The sequence below is a fragment of the Trachypithecus francoisi genome, unplaced genomic scaffold, assembly GCF_009764315.1.
Source record: "Trachypithecus francoisi isolate TF-2019V2 unplaced genomic scaffold, Tfra_2.0 Lachesis_group11, whole genome shotgun sequence".
Taxonomy (NCBI): domain Eukaryota; kingdom Metazoa; phylum Chordata; class Mammalia; order Primates; family Cercopithecidae; genus Trachypithecus; species Trachypithecus francoisi.
Genome location: NW_022681456.1, coordinates 63449798 through 63467204, shown reverse-complemented (window position 1 = coordinate 63467204; position 17407 = coordinate 63449798). Strand labels below are relative to the sequence as shown.

The window sequence follows — 17407 nt, the reverse complement described above, 5'->3', positions numbered from 1 at the left end:
CATTAAAAGTAATGGCAAAAACTGTGAATACTTTTGCACCAACCTAGTACCTGGATAGCATTTAGCATTTTGTGTGATTGAGAAAAAAGGGAGATAGAAAATTGTATCTTACTGCAATGTTTATTTCATTATGATGGAAAGACAAAGTGGATTCTGGCCCAGGTGGGTAAACCTTCCTTAATTTGGCAGACCCTAATCACTGGTGGTGGCTAGTACAATGACATGAAGCTGGAGGCGTAAGCTGGGGCCAGGTTATAAAGAGGCTTGTACCCAGGATGAGGTTTGAACTTCATTTTACAAGCAGTGGTGAGCTTTTCACGATGTTTCTGCAGGGAGCTGACAGAGTCAGCAAGGGAACTTTGATGTTGAAGGGATCATTAGGGTGGAACTGAAGGCAGGAGACCCACTAGGAGGCTACTTATTAGCAGGACTAATGAGAGTTGATAAAGGACTGTGCAAGGGCAGTGGCAGTGGGATGAGGGGCTGGCTCCAAAGGAAGGAAAGGACTTTGTGACTGCTTGGATGTGGAAACTGGAGGAAAAGAAATCCACTCCACTGAGCCCAGGAGTTTGAGTCTAGCATAGTCAACATAGTGAGATCTTGTCTCACCACGTAAATAAACAAAAAATAGAAACAATAAATAAATGCCCATATCCATGCATGTAAGCATGCCAGGTGTGGTGGTGCACAACTGTAGAAGATTGCTTGAGCACAGAATTCGAGTCCAGTCTGGGCAACATAATGAGACCCCATCCCTTAAAAAATATAAGAAGTCAGCTCCCTGGCTTGGGCAAACACATGGATGGCAATACTATTAAATGAAACTGGAAGGTGCAAGAGCAGGAGGAATGTTTTTGTTGTTTTGTTTGGTTTTTTGAAAGAAAGAGAATGAGTTTGGCTTTGATCTTTTTGAAGTTAGATGACTGTAAGGCTTCTGGGGGAATCCATCTGGTAGGCAGGCACTTACAGGTATGTATGTGGAGACAGGAGAATTAGAGTTGGGTAACATGAGCATGTATGGGAATGGAGAATATCACAAAGAATGAAGACTGAGAGAAAGGGTGGTGCCTTGAGGACAGAACCTTGGGGAACTCAAACATTAAGAAGACAAGCCGAGGCACTAAGCCACAGCATCCTCAGTGAGGCAGGAGGAAAAGGAGAACAGAATAGGGAAAAGATGGAGACTATTTACAATATAACCTCCTCTTCCCCAAGTTACAAATTGTGAAAGTGACAGTAAACTAACAAAATATTAATGCTGACTTTTTAGCAACGTAAGTGTAGGATATTTGTTCATTTACAAGATTAAAAAATATTGAGGATATAGAGAAGGAAAACAGGTTCCCACCCTCTAGGAATGTATAGTCTGGAGAAAGCTGAAGGTTAATAATTATGATACAGGGTAATATAATTCTGCAACCTTTGATGAAATGACAGAGCTAGGCAGAGGTCATCAGTGACTGCTAAAACCATTAAGTGAAAGGTTGATGGGGATAATGAAGGGTTCAGGCTGACACTCCCTGAACTCACCGTCAGTATTCTCAGTGCTGAAAGAGAGACAGACATGGTGATCTGCCTTCTGATGTCATGCAACAGAAAGCCCTCAGCACCACCCACGAAGCAGAGTTTAATCAGGCCTCCAGATCTAACCACCAGCTGACAAAATCCATGGGGAGTAAAGGAATATATTACCACCATGAAAAAGCAATCAGCCACATCTAGAATGTGGGAAAATCTACCGAACAAATGAGCTGGCTTTTTTAACAAATAAATGTCATAGAAAACAAATGGGAGGGAGGACTATAGATTAAAAAATATTTCAGAGACACTTCAACCAAATGAAGTATGTAAACTCTGGATTCTAATGAAAACCAACTACAGTTTTTTTATAAAAAGTAATTTTTTGAGATAAATACTGACTGGATATTAGATGATATTTAGGAATTATGGTTAAGACACAGATGTGATAATGACATTGCAGTCATAATTTTAAAGACTCTTTATCAATATATGTATACATGTATATATGCAGTATATGTAATATCACATATCCATACAACTGTACACATATATGCACATATACACACATATATGCAATATGACATATATTACATGTGTACGTGGGTACACATACGTATGTATATACATGTATATGTGTATTTAAGGATGAAATAATGTGGTAAGTGGGATTTGCTTTAAAATATTTCAATGGCGTAATGCCATGGGGTAGGGGAACATTAAATGTGGGATACAGATGGGAAAAGAACACAGAATACTGATAATTGTAGAAGCTGGGGTTTGGGTACATGGAAACTCACTATACTATTTTTCCTAGTTTTGTGTATTTTCTTTTTAAAAATTTTGTGTGGAGATGGGCTCTTGCCATGTGGCCCAGGCTGGTGTCAAACTCCTGGCCTCAAGTGATCTGCCCCCGCCGGGCCTCCCAAAGCGTTGGGATTACAGGCATGAGCCACTGTAATCCCAGCCATGTTTCGTGTATTTTTTAAAAATAATTTCATAATAAAACATTCAAAATATGGTAGAATCATTGTTATAATGAAAGTACTCTCAGCCCAGGACAATAGTGGTGGCAGAGGATCCTGCCTGCAGGAGACACTGATGCCATTGTTTTGCCAAATGTGAGTTCTGCAGGATAGTTTACATTTTTATTTTAATTTCTCTGGTTCAATTGTTGCTGGCTTGAATGCAGGATATTAATATGTGCTGCACAAGAAAAGAATTCAGAGGTCAAGATGGTTTTGGAAATAGTGGGTTCAACAAAGCTCAAAGAGGGGCCCTGGCTGCAGGAGGCTCTCTTTTTGTGGAGCATTGCTCTCTGTGCAGTGTCCTTGGGTACTGTGACTCTAAGAGGGGACACAGAAGCATGTAGGACTTTTTACTTTTCCAACCATGGATTTTTTTTTTTTTTTAATACAGAATACAGAGGATTTTGCATAGTTAGTTAGTTGTAGAAAAATTTGTGAAACACGAGGGTAAGAGAACTTCAGCCTTGGAAGGCATTGATGCAGAGGAGTGAATGCTTGGTCTCTATTGAGGAAGAGATCTGACCCTGAGGCTAGTACACTTATAGCACACTCAAGGGCCCAGGGTTCTCTAGAATAGTGCCCAAGCCACCTCAGCCACTTCATGGCTGTGGGCTTTGTGCAAAGCCCTTAAGCTTATGGGCCTTCATTTTCTAGTCTGGAAATGGAATATAATATATCTCACCAGGTTATTGTGAAAATTTAATGAGAACGTGTTCAAAAATGCTCTGCAAATGTCAAAGTGCTGCACAGATGGAAGCATGTGGTCTTTATAATCTACATACACTTCCAAAATGGGGGTGTAGGTGCAGGGAGTGGGGCTGGGGGAGAGAAGAGATTGGGATCTTCTTTCCTAACTGAGGTTCTTATGCTCATTTGCCAGCCTATCTTAAAATGAGCCTCAAGATGGTCACCTTCAAGACCAGTGAGATTTGTTTTCAAATAACAAGTCTTAGAAAATATCTATATTCAGTTCTTTTTTTCTCTTCCTAATGTGTCATAGTTATTTCCCCTTGTCAGATTAAAGTCTGGTATTTTTTTTGTGGGAATATAGTGGGGAGGAGGGTGGCCTATAACTTTCAGTCTATAACTCTTACCTCAGTCTGGACCATGTGAACCCTGTGAAGTCTTAGGTCATGCACTGCTCCATAAATGTCCACAGAGTCTTTGGAGTCTAACTGCTGGAGGATTCGGTCCAATGCAATAAAGGTTCCAGTCCTACCCACACCAGCACTAGAAGAGATGGCAAAGGAAGATCAAGCCTTTTTATTAAATTTGCCTTTCAAGATTGCATCTGGAGACTCTGGCACAATCTTTCTTTTCCCTTCCCAGTTAACGGAGAAGATAGATAGGAATATTTCCTTCTCTCAATGTGCTGTTTTTCTCTTAAACAAGTTTAACCTAGAGTCCCCCAATCCCACCTCCGCACAGTCTTCCATCTCCACTCCCTTCCTGTCCGTCCTCCACTATAAGTCCTGCTCTGCACTTACTATGTATCATTTCCATGCATGTTTTTAATACTTTTCCTACACACAGGTAAATCTATAAACAACATTTATGTTTCAAAAATCTACTGAAACGGTAGTATACATGCTTTAGGTATCTTTTTGTCAACTTTCCTATTCAATATTATATTTTCAGATTTATCTATATTGCTACATATAGATCTTCTTCCCTCCCCTCCCCTCCCCGAGTCTTGCTCTGTTGCCCAGACTGGAGTGCAGTGGCACAAGCATAGCTCACTGCAGCCTCCACCTCCCAGGCTCAAGCAATCCTCTCACCTCAGCCTCCTGAGTAGCTGGGACCACAGGCACATATAACTACTCCCAGCTAATTAAAAAAGATTTGTAGAGATAACGTCTCCCTAATAGTTGCCCAGCCTGGTGTCGAACTCCTGGCCTCAAGTGATCCTCCCACTTTGGCCCCCAAAGTGCTGGGATTACAGGCAGGATATACCACACCCAGCTGATCTAAATTCTTTTCATTGTCTCATAAACCACTGCTAATCCAGTGGTAATAAGATCATTTAAAATTTTTCTCTATTAAAACATGTTGCAATGAACATGAATATATGTGGAGATTTCTCAGGGGTCAAAACCTAGAAGCAGAACTCTTGGGTTGGTCATGGCCATGAACACCTTCAACTTCACTAGGGATTGCCAAATTGCTCCCCAAAATGGTTATATCATCTGGGGATTTTTGATACGCACATTTATAAGATACAGGACAGTTCTCCAGTGGTCCTGGACAAAAATGACTGCCATTTTTCAAAAAGCAGAAAGCTCTGAGGTGAGTGCCTCACCTTCCTATTAAAAGTGTCAAGGTTCCAAGGGCATAGGAAAGCCGGGCTCCTAGGGTGCTGGGCTGACAGGAGGGAGATGAGTACACTTAGCATTTCTCTTACTGCTGTAATTCCCTGCTCCATATTTAGTAGTGCCATTCAGTTAGGGCTATCAAAGTGTTGCTGCAAACATTAATTAGCTAAATACCAGGCTCCCCAGAGAGAGAGATTTCACTTGTTAGGTTGATTTTCTGGACAGACTGAAGCAAAGAGAAATCAAGAGAACAGAAACTTAAGAGAAAAAATTAGGTGCTACAGATGGCAGTTGCTATGCTGTGGTTTGAATGTTTGTGTCCCCTCCAAAAATTCATGTTGAAACTTAATCTCCAGTGCAACAATATTAAGAGGTGGAGGAGGTGATTAGGTCATGAGGGCTCTGCCCTCATGAATGGGTTGGAGGGAACTAGCTAGGTCCTTTTGCCCTTCCATCCCTCCCTCCATGTGAGGACACAGCCTTTGTCTGCTCTGGAGGACACAGTGACAAGGCACCATCTTGGAAGCAGAGACCAAGCTCTCAACAGACACTGAACCTGCCAGTGCCTTGATTTTGGACTTCCTAGCCTCTAGACTGTGATAAATAAATTGCTATTATTTGTTATCCAGTCTGTGGTATTTTGTTTTAGCAGCACAAATAGACAAAGACATGCTACTAGACCCGGAGGGAAGATTAGAAAATAAATCTTGAAGGATAGGTAGGACTTAGGTGGAGAAGAGAGAGAAAGCCATCCCAAAATGGAAGAATGACCAGAGGCAAGAATAAGCTTGTGTGCTCACTTTCCTGGCTAGAATGGGAAGGGAGCTCTTGGGAACTTAGATTGAAGGTGATATGCCTGATGATGGAAAGCATGGAATTCCCATCAGGACTTTGGATTTCAGAAAGTAGGAAAAGAGCAAGAGGGAGAGAGAAGGCTGGAGAGTGAGGGTGAGAGAGAGCTACAGGGGGAGAAAGTGAAAAAGGAGAAGTCAGGGAAGAGGAATGATGTTGGCAGAAGGGGAGGAACGTTATAAAACCCTCTGGGGGTGAGGCAGGCTGGTTGGTCCAGACAAATCCTCCACCTACCAAATTCCCCATGCTTACATATTTTTCCACAACCCCCTTATGGCTGCCATTTTATTGGCTGCTAGGTGTCCTAGTACCTGCAGTGCACCACAGTGGGCCCGGCACCTGGGCTTCGGTTGATGTAGTCCCTGACAGTTCTCACAAACTGGATCAAAGACTGGGTGGTTTCTGGGACTCCATGGTCTGGCCACACCGTATAGTGAAAGTGGCGGATGAGTCTATGTGCATCAAGCTGTTCCTCCTGTAAGAGCAGAGAGCAGGATAATAAGAGGAAATGTCCAATGCAAACCTTCAAGCTTGACAACTGAGCCATGGAACAATTCCTATGGGCTGAAACTACAAGAGAGGAACCAGCAAAAGTGGGATTCACAGGTCTCGTTCATCTCTCCAAGCTTGGTTGTTAAATGAAGTCAAGCAAGCTAACATACACTGCATATCTTAAACTCCCGGATGGTCCACTCAGGCAGGACGGACTCTGAGAGCATCTGCAGGATGAGGTCCCCATAGTAGAGGGAATCTTGGTCCGCTGGCCAGTAATGGTCACACTTTACCTAGAACAGGACAGACAGAAAAAAAGTGAGTCCGGAAAAGTTACTCCTTTGTGAACCTGCGGTTCCCTCCTCCAAATGTCTTCCTGAGTTAGGAATCTGGGATCAGCTGCTAAAGCAATTTGACCGTCTACTTTATATTAACCTTCTCATGGCCAGTGCTAAAGCTGAGGTGCTGCTCCAAGTGAAGGGGAGAGCCTGCACAAGGAGCACCCCTAACGCCAGCCTTTGAGTTCACTCATTTTTTAGGCCCAGTGATACATGGCTTGAGGTTTTTTTTTTCCCCCCTTTGGCATTTCAGTTCCACTAGCAGGTAAACCGTGGTTTACAATTTATTATTCTTTCTAAAGAAATATCTGGTTGGGTACAGGAAGGCACTGTCTTCCTGGCCCTGCTTCATTCATTTTTTTTTTTTTTTTTTTTTTTGAGACGGAGTCTCGCTCTGTCGCCCAGGCTGGAGTGCAGTGGCGCGATCTCGGCTCACTGCAAGCTCCGCCTCCCGGGTTTACGCCATTCTCCTGCCTCAGCCTCCCGAGTAGCTGGGACTACAGGCGCCCGCCATCTCGCCCAGCTAGTTTTTTTTTTTTTTTTTTTTTTTTTGTATTTTTTTTTAGTAGAGACGGGGTTTCACCGTGTAGACCAGGATGGTCTCGATCTCCTGACCTCGTGATCCACCCGTCTCGGCCTCCCAAAGTGCTGGGATTACAGGCTTGAGCCACCGCGCCCGGCCGCTTCATTCATATTTTTATGTCACTGTCCTAACGTGGGCCATGTGCCAAGAGATCTTTGAGAAGTTAGAACATTTAGCGAAGCTCGTCTTTACATGTACACAGACAAGGGAAAGAGGATTGTAAGCATATATTTACTGAGCGCAGATACTGGGCACTTCACATGTAATCCTTTTTTTTTTTTTTTTGAGATGGAGTCTCGCTCTGTCACCCAGGCTGGAGTCCAGTGGCGCGATCTGGACTCACTGCAAGCTCCGCCTCCGGGGTTCACGCCATTCTCCTGCCTCAGCCTCCTGAGTAGCTGGGACTACAGGTGCCCGCCACTGTGCCCGGCTAAGTTTTTTTGCTAATCTCCTGCTTTCACCTGATAGATCTCCTGACCTTGTGATCCACCCCTTCAGCCTCCCAAAGTCCTGGGATTGCAGGCGTGAGCCACCACGCCTGGCCGTAATCTCTCTTTTAATCCTCAAAATAACCATATAAAGTGCAGGATGATAAGTGCATTACAAGGGGGGGTTGCTTAATTTCTCTGGATTATTCTTTTACTTTTTGTCTGCCAACACAGTCTACAACTCACTTCTCCTTTCCTGGGAGGAGGGGCAGGTCCAGTGACTCTGACCGGGTCTCTCCCCCAGCCATACACTGAAGAATGGAGTAGCCAAGTGGCCAGGTAATCTTTCGGTGTAATGGGCACTGCCAATAGTCCCAGTCCTCAAATGGAAACAGCTTTGGCTGGAACTTTAGACCCAGAATCAGAATGAGGCCTCACTTGGGTTTACTATTAGAGTCGTTTGAACAGAGTGGCGTAAGTCACTAACAATGTTCTCACATGATCCCTACTTGGTTTTGCGGGGTTGCACTTTGATGATGGGGCAGAATTCTGTCCAGGTGGCAGAAAGCAAAGCTTGGATGGCAGGAAGGCTGTTTACTCACTCGGCCCTTCTCAACACACTGGGTCACCATGACGATGTTGTGAACGTTTTGTTCCCACACCATTTTCCAGAAGTCATCCTTGGTGCCAGGAAGCGGTCCCTGAGTGACAATGTATTCTCTTCTAAAGTTGTTGCCCTGCAATGAATTTACAATATGGAGAGTCAGAAACAATGGGCCTCTTCAGAAGTATAAACAAAGAGTTCTTCAGATTAGATGATAGGGAGGTCTCTGCCAAGTCTCTGACTTCAGAAAAAGATACTAACACAAGTGTCAAGGCTTGGGAGCAGGAAGGACAAAGGTCAGAACATTGAACTAGTGTTAAGAGCCACATTCCCTTTTACTTGCCTGGGTCTATTCTGAAAGCAAATGGGGGACTCAGGCAATGATCTAGACAACACTTCACCCTCAATTATATGTGTGTGTCGGGGGGGCATTTATGTAGACTGTTTGAGGGACTGTAATCAGGCTCTTTCCCTATTTAATGTAGAAAAGTGTTAGTCATTTTGGACAATCAATGTCAGAATAATTTGGTCAGGTAGGTCATCCACAGGAAGCATCATGGAAGAGAAACCACTGTCAACTGCACGTCTACCATCTAATGGACTTACTTAATCCAAACCACCGTCCAAGAGCGGGATATTTTCATCTCCTTCTGCACTCCAGCAATGACAGCAATTCCTTGTCGATTCTATTCGAAGCTCTTTCTCTTTCCTCAGGGTCTCCACATTATGTCACCCCTGCCATCGCCACTCCCAGCCACGCAAACACTGCCTCTTATCTAACCAATCCTTACTTATCCTCAGCATGGTGCCTGCTTGGCTGAGCCTTCTTTTATCTTTCTCTCTGCTGGGGGATATTCTCCTCGTAGATGCCCCATGGCAACCTCTAGCCTCCTGCTGCTGAGTGCGGTTCTCAGACCAGCAGCACTGAAATCACCCAGAGGCTTGTTAGAAATGCAGACTCAGCCGGGCGCAGTGGCTCACGCCTATAATCCTCACACTTTGGGAGGCCGAGGCGGGCAGATCATGAGGTCAGGAGATTGAGACCATCCTGGCTAACACGGTAAAACCCCATCTCTACTAAAAATACAAAAAATATTAGCCGGGCATGGTGGCGGGCGCCTGTAGTCCCAGCTCTCGGGAGGATGAGGCAGGAGAATGGCGTGAACCCCGGAGGCAGAGCTTGCAGTGAGCGGAGATCGTGCCACTGCACTCCAGCCTGGGCGACAGAGCGAGACTGCATCTCAAAAAAAAAAAAAAAAAAGAAAAGAAATGTAGACTCCTAGGCCCTGCCTCAGCCCTGCTGGATCAGAATCTGCCTTTTCACAAGATCCCCAGATGATGCAGACATCTTTCAATGTAGGAGAGGCACTGCTGTGGCAGGTTTCTCATACCATTGTCTTTTCCTGCCTCAACTCTTCTGAGAGTGCTTTCAGGGTCAGGATTCCATCTTATCCCATGCCTGTAAACAGCTCAGTGTTTGACTTACAGGTAGCACTTAATTTCTAAGTGTTTATTGAGTGAGTGGATGGTTGCTTGAGGTAAATATTATTATCCTCAGTTTTTGGAAAAGAAAATGGAGGCCAAAAAGGTGACATAATGTACCCAAGGTCACAGGGTCAACAAGGGGCAGAAGTGGGATTCAAATCTAGATTTGTTTGATCTGAAAGCTTTTTCCACTGCAGTGTGCTGTAGGAAGGTGGCAAGATGCTAACCAAAACCAGAGCCCGAAGATTTGATATAACCTTTGAGTTGTGTCTGTGGTTGTGAAGATTCCAAATAACATGGGATCAACTTCTCTAGCTAGGCAGCTTTAGAGCGGGGGGGAGTCCATCTTCCTTAGGAAGCTCTCATCTAGGTTAAGGACTGCAGAGAGTAGATGACCTATGAAAATGGATCCTGGGCTCATTATAATTTCATTTGACTATAGCCATTATGAAAAATGTGGCTTAGCAGGAACTGAATTGGATACCCTGTTTTTTTTATGGCATTCAGACGTGCTCTTCTGAAATCTACAAGTGTTTCCAGAGCTAAGAATAACGGGAACATGCAGGAGTGGCATCTCCTGTGTAGCCACCCACCAAAGCCTCATCCCGAACACTGTGGCCTAGTGGGTCACTTACAGGGATGTAGCTGGCATTGATGTAGTCAGAGCAAGGATCATCATCTACATTGGACAGCTTCACTCGTGTGGCATCATCTGGAAGGAGAGATTTGCCGCTGAGTCTTGGAGTGATTTTTCTACAGTTTATGTAATGTGTGTGATGTGCCTTAGCTCTGATCCCCACAACAGCCTCAGATGGGAGGTGATCTTATCTCCAGTTTGCAGATGAGGCTCAGACAGGATAACTAGCTTGCCCCACATTGCATAGGTGGCCTATAACCAGTCAGACACAGGATACAACGTGAAGCCCCATCTGTGCTTCCCTTTGTAACATTACGACATTTGCCTGATGGAGTGGCCAGCTCCCTTTCACTGCTGGAATGAATACAATCCAGAAAACCTACCTTCTATTGCTTTACCTTAATGGGGTAAGGAAATTTAAGTAGAAATTGCTAACCAAAGACTTTGCTAAGCAAACCCAGGTCTGCTTGATGTCAGAGCCCTTGCTGTTAACCCCATTTACTGCTTAGCCTCCAAAGAGAAGCAGTAGGATCACATGGAGGAAATGTCAATAGCATAACAGGCCTTTCATAATCAGAATTTAAACTGGCTATTATCCCTCTGGAGAGAAGTGCAGGAATATACAAGTTATTTCTTATTAAAGGCATTCAGAGCTTGAGATTGTCCATATCCAGTTACATTATATTTCTTTAGCCCCATTTCGTTTTTGGAGACAAATGCAGAAATGGCTAGAGGAAGACAGTATTACAAATTCTGACACAAAACTTACAGGGCAATATATTGTTGTATCGATTTTTCCCTCTATTCTCTGGCAAGAGTGCAATATCACATGACTGGTTTCGGCCCACATCTTTTAATTCCTGTTAGTTCAAAAACAAGTTTGTAAGTGGAGGATATGAAATAGAATAAAGCAAATCATACAGTCCTGGAGATACATAATAATATGAAAATATATACACTAGCTACTGTTTATGAATGCCTGGTATTCAGCATGCATTAGCTCTGATCCCCACAACAACCCCACAAGGGAAGTGTTCCTCTCACTATTTTACAGGTGAGGCTCAGACAGGATAACTGATGTGCCCCAGGTCAGCCAAGTGGCAAACCTGAGAATCAAATCCAAAAGCTACGTGCTTTTTGCAAAACCACAGTATCTCCCAGCCAAGCAAACGGTCAGGCTGAATATCTGACTGCAGTAGGTCTGCATTTGAGATGTGTTAATTCTTCCTTACTGTCTGATCCAGGTAGCCTTTGGTTTGCTGTGTTATTCTGGAGCTCAAGCTGGCCTCTAAGGTTAGATGGTATATTGTTCAGGGCATAGTTTAGGCATAAAAGAGTGCTCAGCTGAGATTCTAAGCAGCCTCCTAACTTCTGAGCCCAATCAGCCTATGATTACACAGTAAACATTAGGAGGGAAATTCTGCTAAGAACTAGGGATGCTGAAGCTCCATTCTGCTTGAGTTGTACCTCGTATTCCTTGGATAGAAGGTAGTTGGAGTCAGCCTGTAGCTTCATGAAATGCCCTTCAAACTGATTTATTTTTATTGGACTGTAATTAAAAATGAAACAAAAAGAAAAGAGAGTTACTGCAGAAAATGGAAAGTGCCATAACCATTCTGACTCATATTTCAAAGGCAGATAATATAGTAATTAATGTGTTCTCTCTCTTACCAAGAAGTTTTCCGGTTACTGTGAAGGGAAACCAAAAGAAGAAGACTTTGTTAGCAAATTTCACATAATACCATCTTTCAACAAATTATATGAAGGCAAATGTGGTGCTTACCCTTTCTGGCCCAGGTTTAAGTGGACAGATAATGGTCGATCCCTATGAATGCTCAGACGGGCAGAGGGTCTTTCTCGACCATGGCTGAAACATAAGGGAGAGAACTTTTATTCTGATTATGATACTTGGCTTGAACAAATTTTTCCATTTATGGTAAGGCTATGCATGTTTGTGCAAATACAGATTTTTCAGTATTCATGTACATTTGCACTCAGCCAACATCTCTCTGAGGGAGGGAAAGGAAAAAGAATAAAGTAGATCATTCCCACCCAGAAACGGATCTCTGCAAAAACTGAAGATTTGTCTCCTGGTTTTTGGCTACAGGTTATAATCACTTCCCACATTCTCAATAAAACTTTGCTTAAAAAAAATCCAGTAAATTTCAGATGCCAGACACGACTTCAATAAAGAGGAACATGTGCCAAATTAAGAAAAAAAATTCACTAAGAGAAGAAGGCACGACACTGGGGCCACATGCTATTTGGTTCTTTTTGGTCCCTTCTTAAATTAGGATGGCAGATATGAATTACAAAAAAAAAAAAAGTGTGGTGATGTCAACCACACTTTTCAGGATATTTCAGAAGAGCACTTGGACATGCAATTTGCAAACATCTCTGTCTTCATGAGGATATGAACCACACACACACACAAATATTTTTTTTCCTGTGCAAAAGGAGTCACTTCATCTTTAAATAAAGCTATAGATGGCCCCTCAGTCCTTTGGCAAGGGATGAATTCATCAATGGGATATAAAAGAACTGAGAAAAGTGAGTCATGGCTTTAGAGTTTGACTTTTGTTTTTATTGAGAAAACAGTGACAATTTAACCTGGAAAAATTAAATTATTTTCACTTCTTAGTTTTCAGCCTAAAGGGAATTTTCAGTTGCATGTTTTAAAGTTGTGGGTCCAATCACGAAAAGGATCTTTGTACTTACCTCACTTTCTGTCTGCAGATCAATAAGGCAACAACAGCCACTAGCATGCCAATTAAAAACAGACCAGCACTCACACCTTCAATAGCTCCAAACAAGGGCTCTACAATAATCCAGATAGAAACAACAAATGCAGGTGGGAAAATTAGTGCTAGGGAACCAGTAAGAAAGCTATTGAAGCCATATCTCCCAAGTAATGTTATTACAAATAGAATTCAAGTGATGCCCACGAGGAGGCATTTACTTTCCAAAGGCTAGGAGTATGCACCTAAGAAGATGAAAGGCTGGCTCCCACCTGGTAGCAGTGAGGCCAGGTGTCACTGTAGACTTTTGAAGTTAGTGGTGTATAGCTTATAGAGGTGTTTTGGACTTTGCACTTGTATATAAAGCTTGGGGCACCTAAGATAAAGGCCATAAGTTTGCCACCAAGATAAAAATGCAATTTCATTTATATAAAACATGTTACACAGCATTTGGGGCCTTGGAAAATCCAGTGGATTGCTTGGAGCTATTTTAACAAAGTCTTATTTTTATTATCTGGTATGGTACCGCTACTGGGAGTTTATGAAGAGGTAAGAGTGGCCTCATTTTTAAAATAGCTTTATTGAAATATCATTCACATAGCATGCAACTCACCCATCTAAATTGTACAATTCAATGGTCTTATATAGTCACAGAGTTTTGCAAATGTCCCCACAATCAATTTTAAAACATTTTCATCACCCTCAAAAGAAACCACATACCTCTTAGCAGTCAGTCCCATTCCTCCCTCCTCACGATCCCTGGCAACCACTAATCTACTTTCTGTGTCTGTAGATTTGCCTATTCTGGATGTTTCATAAAAACGAAATCATAAATCTGTGATCTTTTGTGACTGACTCTTTGAATTGAGCATAATGTTTTCAAGGTTCATCCATATTATAGCATATACCAAGATTTCATTCCTTTTTATGGTTGAATAATAGTCCACTGTATGGATATATCACATTTTGTTTATCCATTCATACATTGATGGACATTTAAATTGCTTCTACTTTTTGGCGACTATGAATAATGCTACATGAATATTCATGTACAAGTTTCTATGTGGACATATGTTTTCATTTCTCCTGGGTATATACTGAGGAGTGAAATTGCTGGGTCATATGGTAACTCTAGGTTTAATATTTCCATAAACTGTTTTTCAGAGCAGCTACACCATTTTACATGCTCATAAGCGGTGTATGGAAGGTTCTGATTTCTTCATATCGTCACTCTTATTACTGTCTTTTTGATTACAGCCATGCTACTGGGTGTGAAGTGGTATCTTCTTGTGATTTTGATTTGCATTTCCCTAATGACTACTGATGTTGAGCATCTTTTCATGTGCTTATTAGTCAACTGTAGATCTTCTTTGGAGAAATGTCTATTCAGAGCCTTTGCCCATTTAAATATTGTGTAATTTGGCTGGGCACGGCGGCTTACACCTGTAATCCCAGCACTTTGGGAGGCTGAGGCAGGCGGATCACAAGGCCAGGAGTTTTTTTTTTTTTTTTTTTTGAGACGGAGTCTCGCTCTGTCGCCCAGGCTGGAGTGCAGTGGCCGGATCTCAGCTCACTGCAAGCTCCGCCTCCCGGGTTCATGCCATTCTCCTGCCTCAGCCTCCCAAGTAGCCCGCCACCGCGCCCAGCTAGTTTTTTGTATTTTTTAGTAGAGATGGGGTTTCACCGTGTTAGCCAGGATGGTCTCGATCTCCTGACCTCGTGATCCACCCCTCTCGGCCTCCCAAAGTGCTGGGATTACAGGCTTGAGCCACTGCGCCCGGCCAAGGCCAGGAGTTTGAGACCAGCCTCGCCAACATGGTGAAAACCCGTCTCTACTGAAAATACAAAAATTAGCCGGGTGTGGTGGTGCGTGCCTGACGTCCCAGCTACTTGGGGGTCTGAGGCAGGAGAATTGCTTGAACCTGGGAAGTGGAGGTTGCAGTGAGCCAAGGTGACATCACTGCACTACAGCCTGGGTGACAGAGCAAGACTCCATCTTGAAAAAAAAAAATACATATATATATATATATTACACTATATATACAGTGTAAGTTGTGTTTCTATTATTAAATTGTGAGGTAAGAGTTCTTTATATGCTAGATACTCAGCCCTTATCAGATATGGGATTTGCAGATATTTTCTCCCAATTCTGTAGGTTGTCTTTTTACTTTGTTCATAGTGTCCTTTGAAGCACAAATTTTTGATTTTAATTAAATCCAAATTGTCTATTTTTTTCTTTTGTAGCTTATGCTTTTGGTGTCATATCTTTTTTTTTTTTTTTTTTTTGAGACGGAGTCTGGCTCTGTCGCCCAGGCTGGAGTGCGGTGGCCGGATCTCAGCTCATGGCAAGCTCCGCCTCTCAGGTTTACGCCATTCTCCTGCCTCTGCCTCCCAAGTAGCTGGGACTACAGGCGCCCGCCTCGTCGCCTGGCTAGTTTTTTATTTATTTATTTATTTATTTATTTTTATTTTTTTAAATTATACTTTAAGTTCTAGGGTACATGTGCATAACGTGCAGGTTTGTTACATATGTATACTTGTGCCATGTTGGTGTGCTGCACCCATCAACTCGTCAGCACCCATTAGTTCGTCATTTATATCAGGTATAACTCCCAAGGCAATTCCTCCCCCCTCCTCCCTCCCCATGATAGGCCCCGATGTGTGATGTTCCCCTTCCCGAGTCCAAGTGATCTCATTGTTCAGTTCCCACCTATGAGTGAGAACATGCAGTGTTTGGTTTTCTCTTCTTGTGATAGTTTGCTAAGAATGATGGTTTCCAGCTGCATCCATGTCCCTACAAAGGACGCAAACTCATCCTTTTTTATGGCTGCATATTATTCCATGGTGTATATGTGCCACATTTTCTTAATCCAGTCTGTCACAGATGGACATTTGGGTTGATTCCAAGTCTTTGCTATTGTGAATAGTGCTGCAATAAACATACGTGTGCATGTGTCTTTATAGCAGCATGATTTATAATCCTTTGGGTATATACCCAGTAATGGGATAGCTGGGTCATATGGTACATCTAGTTGTAGATCCTTGACGAATCGCCATACTGTTTTCCATAATGGTTGAACTAGTTTACAATCCCACCAAGAGTGTAAAAGTGTTCCTATTTCTCCACATCCTCTCCAGCACCTGTTGTTTCCTGACTTTTTAATGATTGCCATTCTAACTGGTGTGAGATGGTATCTCAGTGTGGTTTTGATTTGCATCTCTCTGATGGCCAGTGATGATGAGCATTTTTTCATGTGTCTGTTGGCTGTATGGATGTCTTCTTTTGAGAAATGTCTGTTCATATCCTTTTTTTTTTGTATTCTTTAGTAGAGACGGGGTTTCACCATATTAGCCAGGATGGTCTCGATCTCCTGACCTTGTGATCCGCCCGTCTCGGCCTCCCAAAGTGCTGGGATTACAGGCTTGAGCCACCGCGCCTGGCCGTCATATCTTAAAAGCTATTTTCTAATCCAAGGTTACAAAGAGTTATACCTATGTTTTCTTGTAAAAGTGTTACTGTGTTACCCCTTAAATTTAGGTCTGTGAAGTGGCCCATGTTTGAAGTTGCATTTTAAGACCTTAGATTTGTTTGTTCCATGTTGCCTTTCAAGACTCATCAAATCAACACAATCATCTTTCCTTGAGTGTGGTTAATATCATTTTTTGAATATACGTTACTATCTTCCTGTACTGGACTACATGCAATTTTTGTCATGTAACAATATTTCAAAAAGGAAAGAATTGTGTTTACAAAGTCCCTACATTAAATTATAAGTAAAGACATCTAAATCTGCTTAACTGTGTTCTCATCCCCCTTTGGCTTGAAAAGTGGGAGATTATCCCTATATTTGGCATAAATAGATTGGAATGTTTGTGAGGCTGAGTCATCTTTTGTCATGCAGCACGAGAGACGGTTTTAGCTGTAAAGAACTTCCCAGACCTAGAGATCAAGCACTGCAGAACACTGGCTACAGCAAAAGGCTGTGCAGACGATGGTGTTAAGAAAGAAGGGGATGAAATGATGCTATTCTCAGCCTGGTGGACGTATTCAGAGACAGGGCAATGCAGAGGTTGTATGCTTGGGCAGAAAGTGCCAGAATTTCAGCTGCACCATCTTGGGCAAGTTACTTAATCTCTGGTGCCTCATGTCCTCATCTTTAATATGGGGATGATAATAGCATCTACCTCAAAAGACTGTCATGAGAATTGGACAAGTTATTCTATGTAAAATGCTTAAAACTGTGTCTCCACAGAGAAGGTGAACAGTAAATACTAGCCACTATTATTACTCAGGCTTTCCCTCTAACACACTAGAGAAGTCTCTTTCAGAAATTGTTATGTATAGTCTTTTACATTAACAGTTTTTTTTTTTTTTTTTTTTTTTTAGACGGA

General features: G+C 42.6%; 1 protein-coding gene and 1 long non-coding RNA gene across 5 annotated transcripts in view; one reads left to right on the top strand and one right to left on the bottom strand.

The window, feature by feature from the left end:
* PTPRB (protein tyrosine phosphatase receptor type B) overlaps positions 1-17407 on the bottom strand; it is a 128081-nt gene that overhangs the window by 11389 nt on the left and 99285 nt on the right. For all 3 annotated transcript variants that reach the window (XM_033221269.1, XM_033221270.1, XM_033221271.1), the window contains 10 exons: positions 12996-13095; positions 12061-12144; positions 11949-11966; positions 11745-11826; positions 11047-11137; positions 10276-10352; positions 8154-8288; positions 6373-6495; positions 6022-6185; positions 3641-3776 (listed from right to left, as the gene is read on the bottom strand). In XM_033221269.1, coding sequence (XP_033077160.1) covers positions 3641-3776; positions 6022-6185; positions 6373-6495; positions 8154-8288; positions 10276-10352; positions 11047-11137; positions 11745-11826; positions 11949-11966; positions 12061-12144; positions 12996-13095 — 1010 coding nt within the window. The remainder of the gene's footprint in view (positions 1-3640; positions 3777-6021; positions 6186-6372; positions 6496-8153; positions 8289-10275; positions 10353-11046; positions 11138-11744; positions 11827-11948; positions 11967-12060; positions 12145-12995; positions 13096-17407) is intronic.
* Positions 1-17407, top strand: part of LOC117089748 — a 111681-nt gene that overhangs the window by 54121 nt on the left and 40153 nt on the right. The window lies entirely within an intron of this gene.